Here is a 25,715-nt window from a genome sequence, read left to right as displayed (position 1 = left end):
ATGAATAAGAAGATTGTGACTGACATATATACACTAATATGTATAAAATAGATAACTAATAAGAACCTGCTGTATAAAAAAAAATTAAATTAAAAAAATAAAAAATAAAATAAAAACAATTACATATATTTTTACGACAGCATTCTAGGTCATGAAACAGAGCCAAAGTAATTGACCTTCAGGGGATATAATCCCATGATAGCCCAGTTGACACGATTAAGCTAATCAATTAAAGATTCACCTCGTGTTTAGTTCAGAATCATTATCAGACTTTTGAAAATGTGTTTTAAAAAAGAGAATAATTAACACTGCTAATTCATTTTCTTCCAGAATCTCAATATGACAAAACTTGTATTTTAAAACCAGAAAAAACGATTTAACCAAAAATGTCATAATTTCATATTATATTCTCAATGCTTTCAAAGCCCAACCGTTAAGAAATTAAACAACATGCTTTCATTGAGAGAATTTTTAAAATCTATACAATTCAAGCTAATGAAATATTTTATTGTACAAAATAAAAGTGGTGTTTTTAAAAAAAACATTTCCAGGCCCAGACATCCACAGGAGTATGTGAGGAAAGGATTCCACTGGAGTATAATAAGCAATACTCAACTGAATGAAACCACAAATCCACCCTCCCTATAGTAAATACTAACATTCACCACAGGCTTGAAATTCCTGTAGCATCAGTAAATGTATTTTTAAAAATATTACAAACATGCTTATGATGCATAGGAAGATGGAAAAATTTAGACTTAACTGCACACCACAAGTACTCCCAGCTTTTCTAATTTATAACCAGTTAAGAATCACAAATATCCAAAGAAAGTATTTTAAAATAATATATATGATTCACTGGTAAGTGATTTTTATACTCAAATAAATAGTATAAAATGAAATATTCTCATTTCATTTTAATGTCACATTGAATTTTAGTACTTTTCAATCCAAGAAAAAAATAAACTGAGACATGGTCATGAGTTCAGGATTATATATATTACAATTTGCCTTGTTATAATACATTTGTGGCTTTATGATAAAAATAACTCAGGGACATATGGAATCCAAGCTAATTTGCATAACTGTCACAAGAAAAAAGCATTAAATGCATTTCTGAAATAAGTATTTTCATTTAATTCAGAATCTCAAAACAGCATTAGACCTTGGCCTTGTTTAAAAAAAGTTTAGTTAAACACTAAGCTAGCTAAATAACCTTCTTGAAAGGTTTAAACACAATTGATATAGAAAATGCTTTCCCTCTAATCTCAATCTTACATAAATGAAAGAGGTAAGGGGGAAAAGGTAGACAATTTCTTTAGCAGCATATATGGCTAAATCCATCAACCACCTTAAACTAGAATGTCCATTATTGACCCCATTAAAAAGAACTGGGCATATATCAAAAGTTACCCACTTCATAAACCAAAAGACAATAATTTTAGGGTTACAGTAAGTAAAATATTTTTGAAACACTTCAAAAAACTTTTGATGTTAAACTAGAGGAATCATGTCTTCATTGTAAGAAAGAAAGGCATAAAAGAAAGTAAAAGACATTTAAACTAAACTGATTTTCAATCTTCTTTGAACAAAAGAAATAAAAAATAATGGTTGATTAGCTAAGCTCTGTGCTCTAACCAAACTAATTAATTACAGTGATTTTAAATGGCAACAGCCCATCTGACTGGGTAGCTTGACAGTTTTGAATACTTTTGCAATGATTTTTTTTTAAAACGCAAAGACACTAAAATGATCCGGTCATGCAATGTTCATCTTATGCATTCTGCATCTCTTTGCCAATCTTGTAGCTAAGGATCTTGTTCCAATCAATCTTAGTGCGTGTAACTGGCAACTGTCGACGTAAGGCTTTGAAAGTAGTGTCCGACATTGTCTGATAATTCTCACTGATGGCAGTCTATGAAAAACAGTAGTTAAAAGTTTAAAGAAATAAAAGGAACAGAACAATGTATAAAACACACAGACGTTTTAGGAAAAATCTTTATTTAAGCAGCCTGTTTCACTGTTTTTAAAAAGCCAAATAAAAACCCCAATATGGTTTTAAAAGCTATTTATAAAAGCAGCTAAAAGAAAACGCTTATAATCATTTTGAATAATTAAATTTAATAAAATGAAATTATAAATTAGATTTACTATCTGTGTCCTCATTTTGGATCTATTTTACTATTTCTCTCAGAACAATTTCACAAATTACTGTTTGCAAGGAGTGGAAACTTGTCCAATACACAAATTAAATGCTTAAATTCAAGAGTGCAATTTAGAAGCAGGTAAAGAATGTAAAAGAGTACAAAATGAAATATGATCTAAGGAGATCACATATAATCCAAATGCTTTGGAAAGTACCTCCTAAAGTAGAATTTCCAATCAGAAACAAAATAACCATTTAAAATCTTGGCCTATTTTGACCAATACTCAGAAATTACAGTTGGCTAAAACTGAGTTTTAGCTACATTTTGACAAGTTTGCCCTTGAACTAAAACAAACAAAAAACACACAAAAAAGACTATCTTATTATAGTGAAACAATGAAAAAATTCAGGCTTATGACTGAAATTAAAACTTCAGTGCCATTATTTACAAGCAAATATAGACTATACAATATTTTTGAAAATCATACCTGGTATTCATTTTCTGCAGCCTCTACAATCTTTATAAATTCTTTTGCTGTTTGTACCTCATTCTGAATGAAAAACAAAATCAAAAGTAAATAAAATAGTAATTTAAAACTACACCATTATTACTTTTAAATAGGTATGTCAATAGATGTATGTTTAATGATTTGTTAATAAATAACACAGATGGAAATTATGACAAAGGGAAAATATTGTAAGATGAATTATTCTAAATTCAAGGGGAACTAGGCAAAAATGTTTTAAAAGTCTACAGAATGAGCATGGCTTTAGTGTTTCACTGGTTAAGGAAAGCAAAATCTTAATAGTACATGCTGATGAAAAATTCAATTATAACACTTAACAAGCATTTCAAAAATCTTTACGGGTAAGATGTTAGTCACAGATTTCTAATTAATGACTATATTGCTAAATATTTACTGAACAATATTTACCACCATAATGATACATTTAAAAAGTATTACCAATTAGAAAAAGCATATTTTAAAGTTTAAGGTGCATTTTTTAGTGTTTAAATATTTTCTGGAAAAAATTTTAAAAAAATTTCTTTTATATTGGAATTTTATTCCGATATAATGCATTTCTTTGCTTCTTTCCTAACACTAAAAGTTAACAAGTGTTGATGTAAAATTATCGAACACCTTACTTTACATATATTATTTATATATATTTACACATGTATTTATATAATGGGTACATTTTTTCTATCCAAAAACAGTAAAGCAACAATGAAAATCCTCTAAGATAAATTGAAAAGGTAATTCCTAAAACACTCAGCACAAATTGGCATATTAGTCAAGTTTAATTACTACAACGAGATCTCACAACTCCACAGTCTATAATTTTGTAGACAAATCTCTCTTAGGAAGACTCTTTACTCAATGTCAAACTCCTCAAAGAATACTAAGTACCTTGTTACACAAATAATATTACATATATATTCACGATATAAAACTATACTGAGTACAATGTCTCATGGAAAACCAGACATTAGTAATTATCTTTCCTGGCAATTTTGCAAGAAGAATACTACTTAGCAAGAAAGCAGAAATCACCTAAGTGCTAATGAAAACTTGAAAAAAACCAATAGAAAAAGAAAAGAAAAAAAAGAAAATCCAAAAATCCCATAGCTTTCATTTCTTTTCAGGCAGCATCTGGCCTAACACACTCACACATGTTTCTTAATATTAAATCAAATGCTTTCTTTTTTTTTTTTTTAAATAAATCTGTTTTTGTTTTTTTGTTTAAGTTATACAATTTTTATTTATTTATTTATGGCTGTGTTGGGTCTTCGTTTCTGTGCGAGGGCTTTCTCTAGTTGCGGCAAGTGGGGGCCCCTCTTCATCGCGGTGCGCGGGCCTCTCACTATTGCGGCCTCTCTTGTTGCGGAGCACAGGCTCCAGACGCGCAGGCTCAGTAATTGTGGCTCACGGGCCCAGCTGCTCCGCGGCATGTGGGATCCTCCCAGACCAGGGCTCGAACCCGTGTCCCCTGCATTGGCAGGCAGACTCTCAACCACTGCGCCACCAGGGAAGCCCCTAAATCAAATGCTTTCTTAAATTAAAAATAAACTTTAAAAAATATTTGTAAGTTAGCTAATTTTGAATATTAGCAGTTGATGTTTATAATATACTAATGCTTTTAGGTATACAACACATTTGATAAACAAATGTTTATCAGAAATGTCACTGTTAACATATTATAATATCTTTGGGACAAAAAAATTCTGCAAAGAAATAGTTGCATGTTCAATGAAGAGAATGTGTGAAAAACCTCTGCAGGGAAAAAAAAACCAAGTTCAAAATTTCCAGAATTTGAAAGCTGAACTTCAGAAAAACTTCATTAAATCATACTCCAAATAGAGAAAAAAAATACCATAGGGTTTAAAAGTTAAGTACAGGAGCACAGATGTAAATTTAAAAGCTAAAACTATAAAATTCGTAGAAGAAAACACTGGAGTAAATCTTCACAATCTTGGGTTAGGCAATGGTTTCTATTAATATTCCAAAAGCATAAGTTGCAAAAGAAAAACTAAACTGGACCACATCAAAACTGGTATCTTCTGTTTTGCAAATGATACTACCAAGAAAGTGAAAAGACACACAGAATGGGAGAAAATATTTGTAAATCATATATCTGATATAGGACTTGTATCAGAATACATAAGCAACAATTACAACAACAATAAAAACACAAATAACCAATTAAGAAATACACAAAGAATCTAAAAAGACATTTTTCCAAAGAAGCTATTCAAATGGCCAACAAATACACAAAAAGATGCTCAATATTATTATCCATCAGGAAAATATAAATAAAAATCACAGTAAGATGCAATTAACAGCGGCTTCCCTGGTGGCGCAGTGGTTAAGAATCCGCCTGCCAATGCAGGGGACATGGGTTCAAGCCCTGGTCCAGGAAGATCCCACATGCTGTGGAGCAACTAAGCCCTTACGCCATAACTACTGAGCCTGCTCTCTAGAGCCCACGAGCCACAACTACTGAGCCTGCGTGCCACAACTACTGAAGCCCACGTGCCTAGAGCCCAAGCTCCGAAACGAGAAGCCACCGCAATGAGAAGCCTGCACACTGCAACGAAGAGTAGCCCCCGCTCACTGCAACTAGAGAAAGCCACGCACAGCAACGAAGAACCAAAAAAGCAGCCAAAAATAAATAAATAAATAAATAAGTAAAAGATACAATTAATACCAACTAGGATGGCTATAATAAAAAGGCAGACATAAGTTTTGGTGAGGATGTGGAAAAACTGGAAACCTTATATACAACTGATGGGAATGTAAAAATAGTGCAGCAACTTTGGAAGCAGTCCGGCAGTTCTTCAAAAGGTTAAACTAAGAACTACCATACAACTCAGCAATGCCACTACTATGTATACATCAAAGAGAAATTAAAACAATGTCTACACAAAAAACAGTACACACAAAGGTTCATAGCAGCAAAAAGTGGAAAACAACACAAATGTCCATCAACTGATAAATATATAATGTGGTATATGGATTATTATTTGGCTATAAAAAGGAATGAAGTACGACACATGCTCTAACATGGATGAACCTTGAAAATATTATGCTAGGTGAAAAAAGCCTGTCGCAAAAAATCACGTATCGTAGGATTCCATTTATATAAAATGTCCAGAAGAGGAAAATCCAGAGTCAGAAAGTAGATTCATGGTTGCCTAGGGCTGAGAGGGGTTTGGGGGAAGGGCTGGTGGGAGGGAATGGGGAATGACTGCTAATGGATACAGGATGAAGGATGGAGGATGAAGATGTTCTAAATTAGATCGTGGTGACTGTTGTACAACCCTATTAATATAATACTTTAAAAAAAAAAGAAATTTATACTTTAAATGGGTGAACTGAATGGTATGTGAATTGTATCTCTTTAAATAAAGCTGCTAAAAAAAAGTTAGGTAACAATTTCCAATTACTTACCATCTTTAATCTCTCTGAAAACACTTTAATCTGAAGCAGAAATACTACTTAAAATGTTAATTCCAAAACCGCTCTAGTTGTATAGAAGTATTAGGTTGTTTAAATTTTATTTTGGAATTAATTACTTACAGACACTGTTAGGGAATCTTGTATATCTTTATGACTCACTAGCTGAACATTACCATCTTCATAATAATGAACCTATTAGAAAAAGAAATTACAGAAACCACATTACAGGAGTTATCAAGATCCTCATGGCTTCAACAATCACATCAATGCAGATGACTGCCGATTTCAGCTCTAACCTAGTCTTCTCTGCTGAGCTCCTGACCTTAAACTCCAGCAAGCCTCTTCCTGCCCTCAGGCTAGCAAGGAACTAGGTAGCAGTTCCTGTAGTTACTCAGGCAAGCCCTCCATTGACTGGACTGCTGCACATTTCTACCTCATAGATGTTCTACTGGTATCTAAACTCAAGATTTCCAAAATCAAACTCACAATCTTCTCTCCCAACACCACTCGTTTTGTGTATTTCCACCAACCATTTAATTCCTCAAATTCAAAGACATGAATTTATTCAATAAACATTAACTGAGTGATTACTATATAAGACTGCTACTACAGGAGGTTCTAGAGACACAAAGCTTTTAAAAACACAGCCCCTGACCTCATATTTCAACACAACATAGTAAGAGGTACGTACAAAGTACATTAGCAATACTCCAGACTCTCTCTGAGACATAACAAAGGACTTCAGAAAAGAGGTAACACTGTACTTGGGTTTAGTAAAATGAGTATAACAAACTAGGGAAGATGAGGAAACTGAGCTTAGTAGAGAAGAGCATACTTCAGGAAAGGCATGCAGGTACTTAGGACTGGAATGTGTGTGAGTTTGGGGAGTAGGAGCTGTGGCTGGCGGAATATACAGGTAGGTGACAAGTCAACCTTGGGCCTTCTATGCCATGCAAATATGTTTGGACTGTCTAGTAGGTGAGTGTACCACTAAGATGGTCTCAAGTGGCAAGTAACATATCCAGATTTAAATTTTTAAAAATCACCTTTCTTGATGGCAATGTAAAAAAGTGGATTAGGAGATGGCAAAGGGTCCAACAAATCAACAAAATAAAGTAACCATTATAAACCAGGCATCATGCCAAGTGCTGAAGACAGAACCAGACAATCCTGGCTCTCAACAAGCTCTTGCTCAACAGGGGCACATCTCAGAAATTACCCAGGTGAGAGCTAGAGGCCTAACTGAAGGAAAAAATAATGTCAACAATAATGGCTACCATTCAACAAGCACTTTATGTCTGGCTCTGTTCTAATCATTTTGCCCATATTAACTCATCTTCAAAAAACTGTATGAGCTATTTCATTGTTGCTGTTTTCTTTTTTTTAGCTGATGAGGAAACAGAAAGAGCTTAAATGACTTCCTGATGTCATACAACTAATAACTGGCAGAGCTGGGATTCAAACTCAGACAGTCTGGTTTCAGAATCCATGCTCACAACCTCTATTTTCTAGCCCCTAAATGACAGTCACACCAAGACATAACAAGTAATAGGATAAAAGACTAGAAATAATGTATACTGGAGTCAAATGATAGACCAGTGCATCTGATTCATCTTTACTCCTTTATGGCTCTTAGCATAATACCTTTCATGATAGTTAAGCAACAAATGTATTGAATAAATAAGTGAACCAAGATAGAAAGAAATTAGTCAGTATTTTTCTTTAACTTATTTAGTAATATTCATATTTACATCCTCTTAGTTATCAAATTTCTTCTATATAAACATTTGAGCTTACATTGAGTCAATTCTAGTGGGTTTCACATAAGAAGCCAAATATGAGTACAGAAGATACTTAGGATATATGTAGTATGTACATGTGTTAACATACATATATACTTATACATCTATACACACACATATATTAATATTATACCTCACTCAACTCCACTCCAATTCAAAAGACAGAACAGCACAACTCAAACTCAGAAGATGCTTGGATGAATAAATTGTATGATGAGCAGACCAAATGGTAGCATCTAATTTTAGCTGTGTTTTTAGAATCTGTCAGCTATCCTTGCAGATTTTTAATGACTAGGGAATGAACTGCAAGGTTATTTAAAAGATGAAATCAGCACTACTTGTTTTTCCCATTACCTCAAAACAAAGGCCTGGAAAAGAAAGTTATTGAGTACTATGAAAATGTAAACATATGAATTAGTTGCTTCTCTGCTCAGAATCATCTAGAGATCAGCAAATTCTTTTTACTTCATACCTGAATTTTCAAGATGCCAACCACCTGAGTGGTTGAAGGAGTGATTGTAAACTTCCACTCTGACCTCCAACGACCGTTCCTTAAAAATAAAAACAGCAGCTGTAAATAAGGTAGGGAAAATAATTTGAATAAATTTTAAGTTCCAGATTTAAATTTCACTCTACAGTATGAGAGAGTGTGGGGGATGGACGCTGGACATTTTTTTTTTAATCCCTGAAATATTCAGAAGAGTCAAGAGGTTACGTTCAGTTATGAGCTGCATTTAACTTAATCTTCATCCTGCTGATAAGAAAGGACCTATATAATGGATGCAACCTCAGAATTCTAAAGCTAAGGCTTAAAATACAGTTCAAAACTACATCAGTTTTCTGACTTATGCTTTAATTAAGAAAAAACTGAATAAATGTTCAGATTACCAGGGGCTTTCACAAGTTTACCATCCAGTGAATGATACAAAGTCCCGTAGTTTTAAAAGAATGGATAGTAATACAACATTCTTAAGGAGATTTTGATATCTGGAAAGAGAAGGGCTTTAAAGGGTTATAAGCATCAGATTTTCTTCCCTTTTCCAATTTTAGGCTTAAAGTTTCCACATAAAAGGCACATACATCCTCCTCCTAGATCCCAAAATGATTTTTGGTATAAAATTGATACAGATTAATCGTAAGAAACTGACATTACAAACAAGCAACAGGCATGTTATTCATTTTTGTCTCCTAGATAATGAATTTTATCGTAATTTTTTCCTGACAGCCTTTTCATAGCAACTCCTTTTCTTCTGACCTCTATTTGCTCTTTTGCATACTAAAGACATATTCTGATACATAAACTTATACCTGTCAGTTTTTTTTTAAACAGTATATATTTCTAAAACAGTCACAGAGCGAATGGATCACTATACTGGCTTTGCTACAGAATTATTTCTGGGTTCCCTTCAATATTCAATATTGCAGTCTGCCCAGTCACAAAAACCTGCAGAATGATAGCACTCTCATACCTAAAGTTAACACTTACCATTTGAAAAGTACTATTATTAGAACAATGTATATGTTCTACAAAATAAAACATAATTTTATAACATGTTTTGATTTTGAGTGACTTAGCCAAAATTATCCATTGAAGCTTGGTTCGAAAAAGAACTTAGATCTATTCATTTTTATTTCATGATTCCAAAAGAAGTTATTCCTTTTATTTAGGTATTAGTATCAAGCACTAGTGAGTTCTAAGCATATACATTTCTGATTTATAATGACAACATGCATATATCACCACTGATTGTGAAAATTAAAAAAAAAAAAGAAAAAAGGAATTCCAAATCAAGTAATCGTACCAATTTGAGAACTATTTCAAAAGATCCTTCCAAAGGCATTACTATATAGTAATAGTAAACTGCACTGCATAGACAGTACCCCTTCTTTCATCAATGGAGTAAACAGTCAAGATGTCCTAGCTTTTAATTATATTCTTCCCTTCTCTTCTATTAATGCTTTAATTACAAATGTGTATTTATTCAACAAACATTTATTAAGCCCTCAATACTGCTAGATGTTAGGGAAACAGTAGAGACCAAGAAAATAATGTCCCTAGTGAAATCTAAGAAATGACCAGACCAGAATCTTCTGATTTTTATGCTATCTGCATTTGAGGTGAACTGAAATAATTTCTTTGTACCAAAATATTTAGATTTTACTGAGGTTATTGTGATATGTGATGTCTAGCACTTTGGAATGTCATAAAAAATTATCTTTTCCAAAAAGTGGAAGTGATTTTTAGCTTCAATGATATAATGTTCATAGTGGTAGTTTAGAAAAAAAATTCAGATACGTGAAGTGAAACAGACTAGAAAATTCAAGGACATCATTTTCATTTTATATATGCTAACACTCAAACTGTATTTCTGAAAACTAGTAAATTTACTGTAACATCTCTCAATATATTTTAAACTAAAACTTAGTAACAGGCTTCCCTGGTGGCGCAGTGGTTGAGAATCTGCCTGCTAATGCAGGACACACGGGTTCGAGCCCTGGTCTGGGAAGATCCCACATGCCACAGAGCAACTAGGCCCGTGAGCCACAATTACTGAGCCTGCGCGTCTGGAGCCTGTGCTCCGCAACAAGAGAGGCCGCGACAGTGAGAGGCCCGCGCACCGCGATGAAGAGTGGCCCCCGCTTGCCACAACTAGAGAAAGCCCTTGCACAGAAACGAAGACCCGACACAGCCAAAAATAAATAAATAAATAAAGTAAACAATGCGTTTAAAAATAAATTAAAAAAAAAAAAAAAAAACTTAGTAACGAGTTCAATCCCAACAAAATTGATTGTATTATATATATATCCTGGCAAAAACAGCATAAATTAATAGCAATTTTGTGAAGACTTATTTCTTAGGATACTGGTAAATTAATGCTACAAGTTTTTAGGCCTAAAATGGAGAAACTACATTTATATCAAGGCCATACAAGTAAGTTAATACAACAGAATTTTTAGGAAACTGCAGCTTGTCATTAAGGCCTATGTTTACAAATAGTATTTATTTTCCTTCAGTGATAATGGATCTCTTTCCTCCAAAAGTTCCTGTAACCTTGCATTTATTTCTGTGATGGTTAAGTAGTGGAGCAACCTTGGGCCATAGACCAAACTGGTCCACAGGGGTTACTGATACCTGCTACTCTACCCTTAACAGCACCACCAACCAACTCGGCTAACAAGACAAAGACTAATATACTTAAAAGGTAAATATTATGACCATACTTACTCTGACGGCCTTAGAATGTATTATCAAAAAGGGAGGATAAAAGTAAAGATTTCATTCAATTCTGAACTTATAAAGTCTTGGAGAGCCACAGAATTTTATAACAGGAGATATCTCAGAAATAGTCTTGTCTAAGAATAAAAAGGCCCAACAACTTGTTAAAAGTCCAAGATTATGAGTGCAAATCAGTGCTTTGGGGAGCTGGACTTTTATAAGGGATAATCAAATGATTTGTACAAAAATTATAAGACATGACTGTAATTTGCCTCACTGGACAAAAATGTCATTACTTCCTCACACTGGCCAACCAAGCACAAAGCAATCCACATGAAAACATCTACTTCAGAGTCACCAAAGTTCACGTACCAAAACACGATCATTCTTCACTTTATAAGTACCTCTGCCCTCCTCCCCCATGCAAGTCTCATTCAGGAACAACCCCTTCTCAGAATGAGCATATGGGCCTGCCAACTGGTCTGCTCACAGGCACACGTTCCCTCAGAATGCTGCTTGCTAGTCTAAAAACACCCCACGCTCTGCCACCTTCTTTTCACTGAGTGTCAATAGATTTACTGCTACCTTTAAAAGATCAGGTTGGGGCTTCCCTGGTGGTGCAGTGGTTGAGAGTCTGCCTGCTAATGCAGGGGACGCGGGTTCGAGCCCTGGTTTGGGAAGATCCTACATGCCGCGGAGTAACTAGGCCCGTGAGCCACAACTACTGAGCCTGCGCGTCTGGAGCCTGTGCTCTGCAACAAGAGGGGCCACGATAGTGAGAGGCCCGCGCACCGCGATGAAGAGTGGCCCCCGCTTGCCGCAGCTAGAGGAAGCCCTCGCACAGAAACGAAGACCCAACACAGCCAAATAAATAAATTAATTTTAAAAAAAAAAAAAAAAAAAAAAAAAAGATCAGGTTGATTATGGAACAGATATTTTTCTTATATAAAAAGGATGAAGTTTTATATTATACTGTTCTTAGTCAATCATACACAAACAAGGTATAGGCCCAAGCAATAAAGCAAGAACTACAAAGAGTATATAAGCAGTGTCAAAATTCCCCAATACACAAAATTTTAACTTACCAAAAGTTTTTTGCTTGAAACTGATGGCTTTCTATGCATGCAATAATGGTCTGCTGTCCATCTATTTTTTTACCATATACCTTGTTGATAAAGAAAATAAACACAAGAGTGAATTTAGGGCCACAGAATGTCCAACTTTAAACATCTATAAAATACTGAAAATTGTACAGCATTTTGGCAAGAACATATAAAAGAATACAAAGTTAGGTCATCATTCCAATACAGTAGCTAGAAAAACAAATACTTAAATATGTACACCTAATCACAGATTCTTAGTGAATCATAAAATAGCTCACCATTAATGAAGTACAATTTATTGGAAAAAAAAACAAACTGTACTCTTCAAATATTCATAAACATCCCACAATCTCAGGGGTTGCCATTTCTCTAGACATTTAAAATAAAAAAGTATTGAGATAGAAGTGAGAAAGTTAATTTACTTATAACTAAGAAAGTTCACTAAGAGAATGCCTGCAATGGTATGATGATATTATTTCATCTCTTGCCAACTGCTTTAAAAAAGTAATGAATAATTTGTCTTTCGATCCCCTGGGAACAAGTAAGGACTCTCTAACTCAACCTCACCACCTTATTCTTGAGGTATTCTTCCAAAATAATCTTAATCAACACGGTTATAATTCAAAGAACCTGTAAGGTATTTTAGGTTATGTTTCTATACTTCTCAAATAATTATTGAGAGCTAGATACTTAAAGCGACCATATGAATTTTTGTCCTAACCAGGAATCTTCTGAAAGTGAAATGAGGTGGCTATTGGTAATACTAATAATTATGTTGGGACAGCAGGTATGAACCAGGATGTATGGTCATCTTAGGATGGAGAGGTAGGCAGAGGCCAGGTTCACAGGGCCTTGAAAGCCATGTTCAGAAGCCTGGGCTCTATCCTAAGTGCAACAGGAAATCTTTGAAGAATTTCAAGCAGGAGATTTCATGATCTGATTTGCATTTCAAAAGATGACTGGCTATGGAGAAGATCACAGAAACACAAATGTGGGGGACTAAAAAGCATACCTAGGTACAATCTATGAAAGAAAAAAAAGTACTCCTACTTTCTATCATATTTTATCCTGAAAATAAAAAATAGGTTAAACCTATGAAAGAACCACATTTAAAACCTTAAGAAATTTGATTATAAAACACAGGAGGACAAGAGCTCACCTCCAAATAATTTTATTTGTTCTAAGATCTTGTAATTTAATGAAAAGAAGTTTGATGTAAACTTAGGGAGATGAGTCATGAACATGAGATTAAAGAATCTCATCATATCATGTTCCTCAAATCAATGTATGAGAATTACTACTTGGATTTAATTCAAGGTACAACCATTTTTCCATTTTTGACTATCATAACACATTTACTATTTAAAGTTTCTTGAAAAAAATAGTAAACATTCTTAGAAATATTTACTTCAAAAAAAGGAATATTAAGTTATAAAATGTCCGTTCTGTAAGTTACTATAAATTTCAAGATATCACAAAACCACCGTCATATTTACATAATACAAAAGAAAGAAGTGCACACTGGATGACTTACAGTGCAGACCCCATTCGGATAATGTTCTTTTACATAAGCTCGCAGAGCAGCTTCTACTGAAGTCCTCCAAGATTCAATTGCATTTTCTGCTTCGTATGGTCTTGGATCAGTTGCTTCCTTTCTTAAGTGATCAAATTTGAAACAGATTCTGTTTTTTGGATCCAAAAACTTTCCATTTCCCAGGTCACCATGTTCTGTAATCAATACCTTCAATGATGCAATGAATTTTGGAAAAAAAATATTTAAAATAGCATTTAAATACTGATATATTATATATTCACTTGAATGTTCAAGTTCCAAGCAACTGGTTTAACTATATGGCACAAGTATAATACTTCAAATGAGTAGACTATAAAGACAATGAGGCTGCTCTCATTCAGCTCAGATCAGTGGATCTGATTTTCTCCCAATATAACATCCAGCTACCCGGTAGGGGAAAAAAAATCCATCGTCTAATACCCTGCTGGAGTTAGGGTTTTTTTTTTGTTTGTTTTTTTTTTAGGACTTATGTTTTGTTTTCTTTTTGAGAACTATGGACAGTTTACTATTTCTGTTAACAGTCTCCAGTTCCTCAAAACTAAGGAACTGGTAATAACCTTCACTGAGAATGGTTACAAGGGAATGTTTTTAATCCACTTAGAATCCTCTTCAGTGTGTCCTACATTACTCCTGGGCCCACAATCTCATCTACTGTTAAGTGCCTGCTGCTTGTTTTTATTAAGATAATCATTGACAGTTGTTTTCAACTGACTTCCAAATTTTAAAAAATGTAATTTCTTCACTTATGTGCATTTAAATTATACACGCATAAATTTGACATTTTGTGCTTTCTTTTAAAAAAATTTCGCTCTTTTTCCTTCCCATGCGACTCTCCCAATCTTTGACTCTATACCTATGTCAGGACTCCCCCATCCCTTTGATGTAAATTATACAAACACAGGATGTACCCTTCTAAATTTTTTTCAGTCATATTATCCTACACAGATAAATACATACACATCTCTATATACATACACACACAACCAGGGGTTTTTTTTGGTCACTGTTCTACAAGAATGGAACAAAAACGCACACATATTTTTCTGCATCTGTTTTTTTTCAACATCAACACTTTATAGGAATCCTTCAGAGTCAACTGGTAAACCTCTCATTCTTTTTAATGGTTGCATACTATCCCACGATGTGGGTATAACAATTTATTCTGCCATTCCACTACTGTTGGACCATCTCTTTATTTCCAGGCTGTTCTCTTTTTGGGAAGAGGGATAGGCACATGAAAAATGTTAAAGTATTATTGTACACATATTCTAACATACTGTTTCTATTTCCACTGGATGCTTCTATTTCACTTAGACAGATTCTCAGCAGTGAGGACAGTAGGTACAGGGTTTGTATATTTTTAATTTTTAATACATAATGATTGCTTTCCAAAAATGGCTGTGACAATCTACATTTCTGCAACAATATATGAGATGCTTCCCTTCACATTATCACCATCAATAGGTATACAGTTCTTTTTTCAGTCTGATGAGTATAAAATATATCTCATTAATTATATTTCTCTGGCTCACAGGTCTAAATATCTCCAAGTTTGTGGGCCATTTTCTCTTCTGTGAGCAAATATTTTTTAATATTTTTCATCTGGGTGGGTTTTTTTCTTATTAATTTATAAGAGTCCTTTATTTAAGGTATCTGTTTTATTCTACAGTTAAAATAATTGATATGTAGCAAAATGGCCATCTTTTCTTTTATCGTTTCTGGGCTTCCAGTCTTATTTAAGATGGTTTCCCCTGCCCTTAATTATACATGTAGACTCTTTTCTCCTAAAATTCTAGTCATTTTACAAATTTTTAATCCACCTGAAATTTATTTCTATATATTGTGTAAGACAGAGGACTGGTTTAACTATATGGCATATGTAGTTGATAGAAATCAGTGGTACCAATACCCTTTATTATATGTCTGTCTAAATTATAACCTTATCATGTATAAAAATATTCATATATTTTGGGACTAAATTCTGGCTTGATATGCTGCTCTACTGATCTATTTGTCTACACGATACCATGCTGATTTGACTTTACATTGGTTGTAAAGCACCTTCTGCTATCTAGCAATGCAACTGTCTCTCACCACTCTTACATTTTTCTTGTGTTTCTTCAAGCATGTTTTTCATATAAAGTTTATGAAAATTTTGACCAATTAAAAAACTATCAGGATTCTAATCAAACTGCATTAAATTCATATTTTAGTTTTTAAATAATTTAACTTTCTACCTCAAAATGGAATTCAGTGTGCTTTTCCACTTGCTCAGAACCTGTTTTATGTGTTTCAAGATAACCACCATTTTCTTCACATTCCTATGCATTTCTTGTTAAGGTTTATGTTCAGTATTACCACTATTTAAAATGAAACTCCTCCCCCTCCAACCACTACTAGGGTAAAGTCCCTACTTGCCACAATAGAGGAAAGTTAATGCATTTTGTACACTTACCTTAAATTCAGCCACCTCACAAAATTCTGTTAAGTCTAATAGGTTTTTTTGGTTGGGAGGTTAATTTATGGGAGTTTCTCACTATTTCTAAATATATAAATCATGTCACTTAAGAGTTTTTCTGTTCTTTTCCAAAGCTTTAAGAGTTCTCATTCTCTTGTCTTATTTGCTATACTTCCATTTATGATAAATAATAATGGTGATAAGTTGACATACCTGGCTAATTTTCTATGTTAACTAAAATTATATTAGTGTTTACAGTTTGATATTTACTACTGGTTTTCGTTAAACAGTATATTATATTTAAGAGGTTTTCTTCTATCCCTATTTTACTTAGGGTTTTTGTAATGAAGATTAGCTGCTGGATTTTTCAAATCCCTTTTCACTGTCTATTGATGTCTCATAAGGTTTTTCTCTCTATTTGTTGATTAAGCAACAAGAGCAATATATTGCCTTACATGGTACCACTCTTGCATTCCTGTAATAAATTCTATTTAGTCTTGGCATATTATTCTTTTGATATATTTCTGGATTCTGTTTGTTAATATCTGTTTAAAGTTTTAAAATCTATAGTCATATGTGAGATTAGTATAGTTTGCTTTTTTTGTTTTATATTTATTAGGTTTAAGTATTAAAATTACAGTAGGTTCATAAAATGAGTTTGAGAGCTATCCAACATTTTAAAAGGATGCATCCCTGGATCCAGCAAATCTTTTAGGGATTTACCTTAACAAAACAATGGTCCATGTGCCCAGAGGTACAATGATGTTCAGTACAGCACTGTTTATAACAGTTAAAAAAAAAAAAAAATCAAAAACACAAAATCTCCCAAGGAAAAAAATAAATTTAAGAGCTTCATGAAATGAAACACTACATGCCTCTATATATATGTGTGTGTATACACACATGCATAAATCTATCTATATACCTACCTACCCACGTTTACTTTTTCCCTTCAGTTATAAGTCATCTTCTGTCTGGTCTCTCTTTTTCCCGTATAACTATGAGACTATATATTACATAATGAATAATGCCAAACGCAAGCTTTAATATAGTTTGCCACTGAGAACTAATTGTTACTACTCTCTCTTATGTTTTATCTCCAGTTCCTTCTTCATATTGTTTTATATAAATTGTGCTTCATGTAAGCATGATAGAAACGCAATCACTGTTCAATTACTAGTCACTTTAAACCAAAAAATAAAAAATAAGAATGCTAGTGACTTTTGGGGCTTTTCTTTGCTTAGCAATTCCAACTTGCACTTTGGAAAGAAAAGATTTAATAATTACTAAATGTTAAATTACTCACATGAAGAACTGTAGAATTCCAGAGCAACTAAATTATGACATAAATCTTACTAATATAAACTCTAGATTTTGGATTAATATAGGATTGATTTTTTTCCTATAAAAAACAAGAAAGTAGGGACTTCCCTGGTGGCACAGTGGTTAAGACTCCATGCTCCCAATGCAGGGGGCCTGGGTTCGATCCCTGGCCGGGGAACTAGATCCCACATGCGTGCCGCAACTAAGACCCGGTGCAACCAAATAAATAAATAAATAAATAAATATTTAAAAAAAAAACCAAACAAACAAGAAAGTAGATTTAAAGCAATTATCTTCTAAAATCTTAAAATAATTACATTTGAATATTTCTAAAAGGGACTTTCTGCTAATAGCATTATTGGTCTCAACAAAATAAACTACATTTTCAATTACTTTGCTCCTAAGTGGCTATAATTAAAATGAACGCTTTTTTTTTAACCTTTAAACATACCACTTCACAATTCTTGCAGGATACACTAACCATTACAAATGAAATAAAGAATATCAGATCCTGTGTTTATATGAAACATACCTGATCTTCATAACCTTCAATTTTTACTGGAGTAAACTGGTCCAAGTTATACTGTGCAAATGCACTAAAAAAGAAAAGGGTCAATTATTTTAAATTATGTATTTAATGTTCTTAAAAAAATCACAAACAATTCACTGTCAAATAAAAGTCTCCTGCACTGCACATGGCAAGTTAAATAAAACTGTAATTCTCTACTACTGATCTTATATTAGGTATAAATATTATATAGGTATGGCTTTTTAAAACCCGGTGAATGACACCCAGCTTTCAATGCTTAGCAAAAAAATTAAATCAGTAAATATAATCAGTCCTTTCCTTCAAAACCCTGAAAGTAAAGGTTAGCCACTTATAAGACACATATCCAACTATTCAAGTATATACTAAAATTTAGTATACAACATACCGGGAAACAGAGTAGGTGCTGTGAGAGATGCAGAGTAATTAGACAGATCAAAGGGCTTACAGTTGAATAGGAGCTATGATAAACATAATCATAACACAAAGCAGAAAGTACCATAAGAGAATGACCAATAAACATCACAGAGAATATATATTTTTAAAAATTACATTCTGTTGAGGCAAGGGTAAGAAGAAAAGAGAATCAGGGGTGATATCGTAATGGAAGTGATACTGAGAAATGGCCTTGAAATAATGGGTAGGTTCTCTGGTCTTGCAGAAATTGGAGGGATGAGAAGAGTAATTCAATTAGAGGGACCAAGATGAGCAAAATACAAGAGGAGAAGATACGTTAAGTCCAACATCACAGAAAGCACCAAGCTCAATGCCTGGCACATAGCAGGTGTTCAGTTATATTTACTGCCTTCAACTGAAAGGTCCTGCATGATGGAAAAATTACTTCATTTGGGAGGCAAAGCAGAATTACAGAGGCTTTTTGAGAAAAGACAACCAAGAACTACTTCTGAAGAAGATTAATTTGGCAGCAGTGTGTATGACAATTGGGTGGTGGAGCAACTAGAGCCAGGAAAGGCAGTTGGGCTATCATTAGGCAAACGTCCATGTTAGAACAGCTGAGAGTCTGAACTAGGAAATGGTGACGAGATAGATTCAAGAATAAAGCCTCTCTCTACTTTCATATGAGTAAAGAATAATGTATTACATAATTACATAATACATTTGTAGGAAAAACTCTCATAGCACAAAAAAATTACCTAAAAAATAAAGATCACACTGTATTTTATTAAGTCTATAACCTAGGAAATCTCTTCCACTTACTAGGAAAGACAGTGAGAATTTTAAAATTTAGGAGTACATCTCTAAATCTAATCTACTTGGAAGCTTTTCAGATTACTCTGGATGGTAAAATGTCCACTGAATTTTTAGGTGTTAGCTACTGAATCTCCTCAAGAGATGAGATTGAGCAAAGCATTACTGATGAGTTTACAGGAGACTAGTAAATGTAAAAACAGCAAAGCAGGATTAAATTCCTAGCTGTCAAATTCCTGACACTGCATGTCAAAAAAAGATGGGGGTAAATATAGAAATGTATGGAGGGAAAGGGAGATTTTCTTTATTCATTAAAACTGTAATTTTCATAGGAATAGCCCCAACATAGCCAGGCAGTTACTATCCCTTAAATGAATTTACCTCAAAAGTATGTTTGAGATTAAAAAGTATTCTAAATCACTTAGAATTGAGGGTTCACTTTCCAGTAAAAGACATATTTAAATAATAAATTTAGATAGTAATTTGGTCTTGGGTCCTTTACTGCTCATATCAAACCCCGTTCATCTATAATCTGGGAGTGGGGTAAGAACAGGAAATCTGAAAAGGAGATAATGAATATGAAATAGGTAAAACCGTATCTTAAATGCTCAAAGCAAGTTAAACAGGTGACAATTATGCAGTATGGCAGGAAAGGTACTCACTAACCTAGGAGTCAGACTACAGAATATCTAGGTTTTGTTCGAACCCTGATATTAGCTAGTATGGGCCTCACTTACCATATCCACAAAAAAGGGGGGTTTGAACTAGATGACTTCCAAAGTCCCTTCTAGTTCAGAAAACTTACTCCATTTACCCACTCATCATCCATTTACCTACCCCTCCACCCATGCAAATATTTAGGTGTTAAGCACTCTATTAGACACAGTGAAAACAATAATTTCTCTGCCCTTGTAGAGTTCTGTAGCCCAATCACCCATTTCTAAGTCACCTGTTCCTGTATTTAGATTTTTTTTATACCCTTTACCATTAGTCATTCACACCTTATACTTTTTACCATGTGTTTCCACATCATCTCTCTTATTTACTATTCGAATTGCGTTCATCATTTAAACTCAGCTCAAAAACCATCTCTAAATAGAAATTTAAAATTTCTTCCTTTGGGCTCCAAAGGTCTTTGATATGCCTCTATATTTTATTTCAGTTGGCCAGAAATTCAACATGTCTGACTCCCCACTGGATAATCCCTAAGAGGTTTATTTGTCTCATCATCACAGTGAAGTCTGGCATTCATTATGTCTGTTGAATAAAAGGCTATTTCTGGATATTTCAAAGTTTTCTAGACTTGAGAGTACCAAGTCTTCAGTATGCCTAATTTTACTATGAAATACACTGAATTTATGCCCTTCAGTAAAGATGTCCCATTAGAACCACTTTTAAGAATAGCCATGTTTCTTTCCCCCACCCTTACAAAAAGATAGGAAGAGGAATTTCTCAAAAATAAATTTAAAATTAAAAGAGTTAAAGCAACAGGAAAAAGGTGGAAGAAAGAAAGAAAAGAAGTACACAGAAGGAGCTGTACTTGTATAAAAGAAATTCAGTATCAAAAAATGCAACTGAAGAAGCAATAGGACTATGGCTATGCACTTACTTTGGTGAAACTGCCACTAGGACACATTTTAAATGTTTTTACAATGCTTTCCAAGCTTATGTTATATAGGTCTGGACAGGCTCAATGACAGGTGATACATTATCTTTTGAGGATGAAATCAGGTTTGGAGGTATTTCAAAAGTAATTCAGAACCAAGTCAAGTGAACAATGGGGGTAACAGTATGTTTGTTTGAAAATTATTTCACAGACAGGACACTGTGAACCAGAGTAATATAATTCTAAAGTCAATCAATGATTTAAGGTGTATTTCTGTACTTCACAGATAACTTCAGATGTCTGCAAAATGAATTTGAACAAAGAGTTTTGAGAAACTCTTTTGTACAAAGACTACTACTGAAGTCAACAAAAAGAATCACTTCTTTCTCTTCTTGTTTATCTAGTTAGCAATCATTTACTGAGACTATAACCACATGCAAGAAAACCTGAAGTTTCTACTGAAGGTTTTGATGTTTTTTGAGGTCATACTATAAACATCTTGTTTTATCATTAGGTACTAATTTCCTCAAAGACTAATCTCCCTAAAAGATCAGAATATCAGGCATTTAATGTATATACCTCTTGAAACATGGACCAAGACTGTTCCTGAAATTTGGTTCATAATAAAAGAGAAATATAGCTCATATTCCAATTTTTTTTAAAAAGAACTCTAATTTATTTAAATGTAACAATCATCAGATAAATACTCCTTTGGACAAATAAAATTTCAATGCTTTCATCATTTTTTATTCAAATGTGTAACTGTTTCATACCATTTATATAATTATGAATATTTTTCTGACCTTCATTAAACTTTACTCTGCAGGGGAAAAACTCTTCTTTCAACAAACGAACTTTGTTATAAAGCAGAAACTAACACACCATTGTAAAGCAATTATACTCCAATAAAGATGTTAAAAAAAAAAAACAAAACAAAGGAAGTTTCTCATTTCCTTAACTTAAAAAAGTTCACTAATTTTTGCACCTACATGAAACAACCCACACATTTATTTACCACAGAGAACTCAGAGGAAAAGGTTACTTTGAAAGTACTGTTGTTACAAGTTCATAAATGTTGTATGTTTTCTTTACTTCTGTAAGACTTTTGTCAACATGCTATATGCTATTATAAAGAATACTAATTTTACTTGGGTATGTAAATAATTTTAAAAGGTTTAAAGAACTTAGGAATAAGAGGCCATTCACCCAGAAACTAATAACTAAAGTCAAAGATATCAAGTAAACTGATTTCTATTATGCACTTTAATATAATAATTTAATAGGTGGAAGCAACCCGACTGTCCACTGACATGTGAATGGATAAACAAAATGTGGCGTATACATATATATGTATGTAAACACACACACATTCAGTGTTAAAAAGGAAGGAAATTCTAACACACGCTCCAACATAAATGAACTTTGAAGACATTCTGCTAAGTAGAATAAACCAGTCACAAAAGGACAAATACTGTATGACTCCACTTCATACATTAAATAGAATGATGGTTCCCAGGGGCTAAGAGGAGGGGAGAATGGAAAATTATTGCTTAAAGGGTATGGAGTTTCAGTTTGGGAAAATAAAAAGTTCTGGAGATGGATGGTGGTGATGGTTACACAAAAATGTGTATGTACTCAATGCCAAAGAACTGTGTGCCTAAAAATGGTTAAAACGTTAAACTTCATATTAAGTATATTTTCCCCACAATAAAAAATAATAAATAAAAATTTCTATTAAAAGATAAAAGGACATAAAAGACCCGTAATAGCCAAAACAATCTTGAGAAAGAAGAACGGAGCTGGAGCAATCATGTTCCCAGACTTCAGACTTATACTACGAAGCTACAGTAACCAAAACAGTATGGTGCTGACACAAAAACAGATACATAGATCAATGGAACAGAATAGAGAATCCAGAAATAAACCCACACACTTATGGTCAATTAATCTATGACCAAGAAGGCAAGAATATAAAATGGAAAAAAGACAGTCTCTTCAATAAGTGGTGCTGGGAAAACTGGACAGCTACATGTAAAAGAATGAAATTAGAACATTCCCAAACACCATACACAAAAATAAAGTCAAAATGGATTAGAGACCTAAATGTAAGACCGGACACTATAAAACTCTTAGAGGAAAACATAGGAAGAACACTCTTTGACATAAATCACAGCAAGATCTTTTTTGACCCACCACCTACAGTAATGGAAATAAAAACAAAAATAAACAAATGGGACCTAATGAAACTTCAAAGCTTTTGCACAGCAAAGGAAACCATAAACAAGACGAAAAGACAACCCTCACAATGGGAGAAAATAGTTGCAAACTAATCAACGGACAAAGGATTAATCTCCAAAATATATAAACAGCTCATGCAGCTCAATATTAAAAACAAACAACACAATCCAAAAATGGGCAGAAGACCTAAATAGACATTTCTCCAAAGAAGACATACAGATGGCCAAGAAGCACATGAAAAGCTGCTCAACATCACTAATTATTAGAGAAATGCAAATCAAAACTACAATGAGGTATCACCTCACACCAGTTAGAATGGGCATCATCAGAAAATCTACAAACAACAAATGCTGCAGAGGGTGTGGAGAAAAGGGAACCCTCTTGCACTGTTGGTGGGAATGTAAATTGATACAGCCACTATGGAGAACAGTATGGAGGTTCCTTAAAAAACTAAAAATAGAACTACCATACGACCCAGCAATCCCACTACTGGGCATATACCCTGAGAAAAACATAATTCAAAAAGATACATGCACACCAATGTTCACTGCAGCACTATTTACAATAGCTAGGTCATGCAAGCAACCTAAATGCCCACTGACAGACGAATGGATAAAGAAGATGTGGTACATATATACAATGGAATATTACTCAGCCATAAAAAGGAACAAAATTGGGTCATTTGTTGAGACGTGGATGGATCTACAGACTGTCATACAGAGTGAAGTAAGTCAGAAAGAGGAAAACAAATATCGTATATTAACGCATATATGTGGAACCTAGAAAAATGGTACAGATGAACCGGTTTGCAGGGCAGAAATTGAGACACAAATGTAGAGAACAAACGTATGGACACCAAGGGGGGAAAGCAGCTGGGAGGTGGGGGTGGTGGTGTGATGAATTAGGCGATTGGGATTGACATGTATACACTGATGTGTATAAAACTGATGACTAATAAGAACCTGCTGTATAAAAAAATAAATTAAATAAAATTCAAAAATTAAAAAAAAAAAAAAGACCTAAATGTAAGACTGGAAACCATAAAACTCCTAGAGGAAAACACAGACAACACTCTTTGATATAAATCGTAGCAATATTTTTTTGGATCCATCTCCTAAAGCAAAGGAGATAAAAGGGACCTAATTAAACTTAAATGCTTTTGCACAGAACAGGAAACCATCAACAAAACAAAAAGACAAAATGAACAGGAGAAAATATTTGCAAATGATACGACTGATAAGGAATTAATATCCAGAATAAATAGTTCATACAGTTCAACAGCAAAAAGACAAACCACCTGATTGAAAAACAGGCAGAAGACCTGAATAGACATTTTTCCAAAGAGGACATACAGATGGCCAACAGGCACATGAAAAAATGCTCAACATTGCTAATTGTTAGGGAAATGCAAATCAAAACCACAGTGAGATACCACCACACACCTGTCAGAATGGCTATCATCAAAAAAGAACACAAATAACAAATGCTGGAGAGGACGTGGAGAAAAGGGAACCCTCCTACACTGTTGGTGGGAAAGTACATTGGTGTAGCCACTGTGGGAAACAGTATGGAGGTTTCTCAAAAAACTAAAAATAAAACTAGCACATGATCCAGCAATTCTACTCCTAGGTATATATTGGAAGAAAATAAAAACACTACTTCAAAAAGATACTTGCACCCCAATGTTCATAGCAGCATTATTTACAATTGCCAAAATATGGAAGCAACCTAAGTGTCCATCAACAGATGAATGGATAAAGAAGAAGTGGTAAATATATACAATGGAATACTACTCAGCCATAAAAAAGAATGAAATTTTGCCATTTACAACAACATGGGTGGACTTGGAGGGCATTATGCTAAGTGAAATAAGTCAGAGAAAGACAAATACTGTATGATATCACTTATACGTGAAATCTAAGAATACAACAAACTAGTGAACATAACAAAACAGAAACAGACTCACAGATATAGAGAACTAGTGGTTACCAGTGGGGAGAGGGAAGGGGGGAGGGGCAATATAAGGGTATGGGATTAAGAAACACAAACTATTATATACAATATAAAATAAATAAGCTACAAGGATGTATTGTAAAACACAGGGAATATAGCCAGTATTTTGCAGTAACTATTAATGGAATATAACTTTAAAAAATTGTGAATCACTATGTTGTATACCTATAACATATATAATATTGTACATCAACTATACTTCAATTTAAAAATGGGAAAAAAATAACAGGAATTTAAATCAGAAGCAAAATCAGGTATGTCTAGAAGTCTGTTGCACCTCTACCTTCATTAGGATTAACTCTAAAGAACAAATTTATTCGATAAAGCCTTACAAACATTACAAGAATAGAATTAGAGCAAATTTCCCCCATTAGTCAGGATTTCACATTTTGGGTAGTACACTAAGATGAAAGTAGGTGACTGGATGATACTGAACACTCTTTGTAAGGCACCTGAACGTTTAATCTCCTCATTTTCAAATGAGTAATGGAGTCCATTAGCCTAAAATATGGGTCCAC

At 33.7% G+C, this 25,715-nt stretch overlaps 1 protein-coding gene across 2 annotated transcripts in view; it reads right to left on the bottom strand.

Moving 5' to 3' along the window:
* Positions 1-389: 389 nt before the first annotated feature.
* The window catches only part of CAPZA2 (capping actin protein of muscle Z-line subunit alpha 2), a 55,115-nt gene continuing 29,789 nt past the window's right edge, over positions 390-25,715 (bottom strand). Inside the window, exons 4-10 of one of the 2 annotated variants that reach the window (XM_082472412.1) lie at positions 18,117-18,180; positions 13,765-13,971; positions 12,213-12,292; positions 8,383-8,461; positions 6,229-6,300; positions 2,635-2,697; positions 390-1,915 (exon numbers count right to left, since the gene is read on the bottom strand). In XM_082472412.1, coding sequence (XP_082328538.1) covers positions 1,775-1,915; positions 2,635-2,697; positions 6,229-6,300; positions 8,383-8,461; positions 12,213-12,292; positions 13,765-13,971; positions 18,117-18,180 — 706 coding nt within the window. In that variant the 3' untranslated portion in view covers positions 390-1,774. The remainder of the gene's footprint in view (positions 1,916-2,634; positions 2,698-6,228; positions 6,301-8,382; positions 8,462-12,212; positions 12,293-13,764; positions 13,972-18,116; positions 18,181-25,715) is intronic. The other variant, XM_082472413.1, reaches the window with a different exon arrangement.

This window comes from Balaenoptera physalus (genome assembly GCF_965194825.1).
Source record: "Balaenoptera physalus genome assembly, chromosome: 8".
In the NCBI taxonomy this organism is placed as follows: domain Eukaryota; kingdom Metazoa; phylum Chordata; class Mammalia; order Artiodactyla; family Balaenopteridae; genus Balaenoptera; species Balaenoptera physalus.
Note: the sequence above shows the minus strand (reverse complement) of the source record. Positions and strands in the feature narration are given on the sequence as shown.